The 2,667-nt window shown below is 55.8% G+C and overlaps 2 protein-coding genes across 2 annotated transcripts in view; both read right to left on the bottom strand.

Moving 5' to 3' along the window:
• The window catches only part of PRMT1 (protein arginine methyltransferase 1), an 11,216-nt gene extending 11,154 nt beyond the window's left edge, over nucleotides 1-62 (bottom strand). The window contains exon 1 of the mRNA XM_075070558.1: nucleotides 1-62. Within this exon, the coding sequence (XP_074926659.1) occupies nucleotides 1-28 (28 nt within the window). The 5' untranslated portion in view covers nucleotides 29-62.
• A 263-nt stretch (nucleotides 63-325) lies between these two features.
• BCL2L12 (BCL2 like 12) overlaps nucleotides 326-2,667 on the bottom strand; it is a 7,711-nt gene continuing 5,369 nt past the window's right edge. Inside the window, 1 exon segment of the mRNA XM_075070552.1 lies at nucleotides 326-337. Coding sequence (XP_074926653.1) covers nucleotides 326-337 — 12 coding nt within the window.

Raw genomic sequence — 2,667 nt, 5'->3', positions numbered from 1 at the left:
CCATGGTGCAGTTGGTCGCCTCCGCCATCTTGCGAGCGAAGCGCAGAGAGAGCGAGAGCCCCGCCCCCCGACGCTTATACCGGGGGAGGGACCGGCCCCGCCTCTCGGTCCCCATTGGGTCACGAGACAGAGCCCCGCCCCTCGCTCTGGGCATTGCCGTTGGGCCAGGAAGGTGTCACTCATCTGCCGGGGCCCGCCCACTATCATCAAGAGGCGCTCCTATTGGGTGACGGAGGTGGCACTCAGCGTACCGGGCCCGCCCCCACAGCTAATACGCATTCTTATTGGGTGAAGGAGGTGTCAATCAGAGTGCCCGCCCTCAGGCTCAGTGATGACTCTATTAGGGGAAGGAGGTGTCACTCAGCATTCCAAGCCTAGCATCACAGTCTAGTGACGCTCCCATTGGGCAAAGGGGATGTCACTCACAATGTTGCCCCACCCCATCCTCGCTACGGCAAACGCTAGTGGCCGCTAATCTCCGACAGACAGTAACAGGCCCCAGCAACCAAAGGCGAATGCCATTGGACGACGCACGTGTCACTCAGGAATTGCCTTCCCAGACACCTCCTCAGGCAAATGCCATTGGTGGACGACGTGTCAGTCAAACCCTGAGCCCTGCCCCCATGATGGCCTTGAGCGCTCACATTTGCAGGCCTATCCCATTTGCAGAAAAAAACGTCAATCACGTATTGAGCCCGGGGCCCCAGCTACCTCACTGGAGACTCTGGTACCGTGACATGCAGGGATCCGCCTCCCCCTCCAGCCACTAACCCCATTGGCTCTTCCAGCCCCCAGGCCCACCCACCGTGGAACGGCCCCCTGCGGTTATTGGGTGTGGGAGATGCCTGTCACCTGGTGCCCGGCCCCCAACCCCAGCACTGTGGGGTCAGGCAGCTCTTCTGTCCCACTCCCTCCCCCATCACTGCAAAACCCTTCACTGCATCCCCTCCCCATCACTGCATCCCCTCCCACCTCACTGCAACACCCCCTCACTGCACTCCTCCCACCGTACTGCAACACCCCCTCACTGCATCCCCTCCCACCACACTGCAACACCCCCTCACTGCACCCCTCCCCGTCCCACTCCCTCCCCCAGCTCTGCATTCCCCTCCCCATCACTGCAAAATGCTCACTGCATCCCCTCCCACCACACTGCATCCCCCTACTGCATCCCCTCCCCATCACTCCAACACCCTCTCACTGCACTCCTCCCACCGCACTGCAACACCTCCCTCACTGCATCCCCTCCCACCGCACTGCAACGCCCCTCCCCATTACTGCAACACCCCACACTGCATCCCCTCCCCATCACTGCAACTCCTCTCACTGCCTCCCCTCCCACCACACTGCATCTCCTCCCCATCACTGAAACACCCCTCCCCTGTCACTGCAACATCCCCCTCACTGCATCCCCTCCCCATCCGACTCCCTCTCCCATCACTGCAACACCCCTCACTGCATCCCCTCCCACCATACTGCATCCCCCTCATTGCATCCCCTCCCCATCACTGAAACACCCCTCCCCTGTCACTGCAACACCCCCTCACTCCATCCTCTCCCCGTCCCACTCCCTCCCCAGCTCTGCATCCCCCTCCCCATCACTGCAACACCCTTACTGCATCCCCCTCCTCCCCCACTGCAACACCCCTCACTGCGTCTCTCCCTTCTCCAATCCCTCCCATTCACTGCACCTGCACCCCATTGCTGGGCTCCCTACCATAAGAACAGCCAGACTGGGTCACACCAAAGGTCCATCTAGCCCAGTGTCCTGTCTACCCACAGTGACCAATGCCAGGTGCCCCAGAGGGAGTGAACCTAACAGGTAAGATCAAGTGATCTCTCTCCTGCCATCCACCTCCACCCTCTGATGAACAGAGGCCAGGGACACCGTTCCTGACCCAGCCTGGCTACTAGCCCTTGAGGGACTTATCCTCTGTGAATTCATCCAGTTCTCTTTTAAATCCTGTTCTAGTCCCAGCCTAACAACCCCCTCAGGCAGGGAGCTCCACAGGCTGCCTCTGCGCTGCGTGAAGAAGAACTTCCTTTTACTTGTTTTAAACCTGCTGCTCATTCATTTCATTTGGTGGCCCCTAGTTCTTGTATTATGGGAACAAGTAAATAACTTTTCCTTATCCACTTTCTCCACATCACTCATGATTTTATAGACCTCTGTCATATCCCCCCTTCGTCTCCTCTTTTCCAAGCTGAAAAGTCCCAGCCTCTTTAATCTATCCTCATACGGGACCCTCTCCAAACCCTGAATCATTTTAGTTGCCTTTCTCTGAACCTTTTCTAGTGCCAGTAGATCTTTTTAGAGATGAGGAACCACATCTGTACACAGGATTTGAGATGTGGGTGTTCCATGGATTTCTATAAGGGCAATAAGATATTCTCTGTCTTATTCTCTATCCCCTTTTTAATGATTCTGAACATCCTGTTTGCTTTTTTGACCGTCGCTGCGCACTGCGTGGACGTCTTCAGAGAACTATCCACGCTGACTCCAAGATCTCTTTCCTGACTCGTAGCTAAATTAGCCCCCATCATGTTGTATGTATAGTTGGGGTTATTTTTTCCCATGTGCATTACTTTACATTTATCCACATTACATTTCATGTGCCATTTTGTTGCCCAATCACTTAGTTTTGTGAGATCTTTTTGAAGTTCTTC

Source organism: Chelonoidis abingdonii, chromosome 11 (assembly GCF_003597395.2).
Source record: "Chelonoidis abingdonii isolate Lonesome George chromosome 11, CheloAbing_2.0, whole genome shotgun sequence".
NCBI classification, from domain to species: Eukaryota; Metazoa; Chordata; order Testudines; family Testudinidae; genus Chelonoidis; species Chelonoidis abingdonii.
The sequence above is the reverse complement of the archived record's forward strand: the minus strand, read 5'-3'. Positions and strand labels throughout refer to the sequence as shown.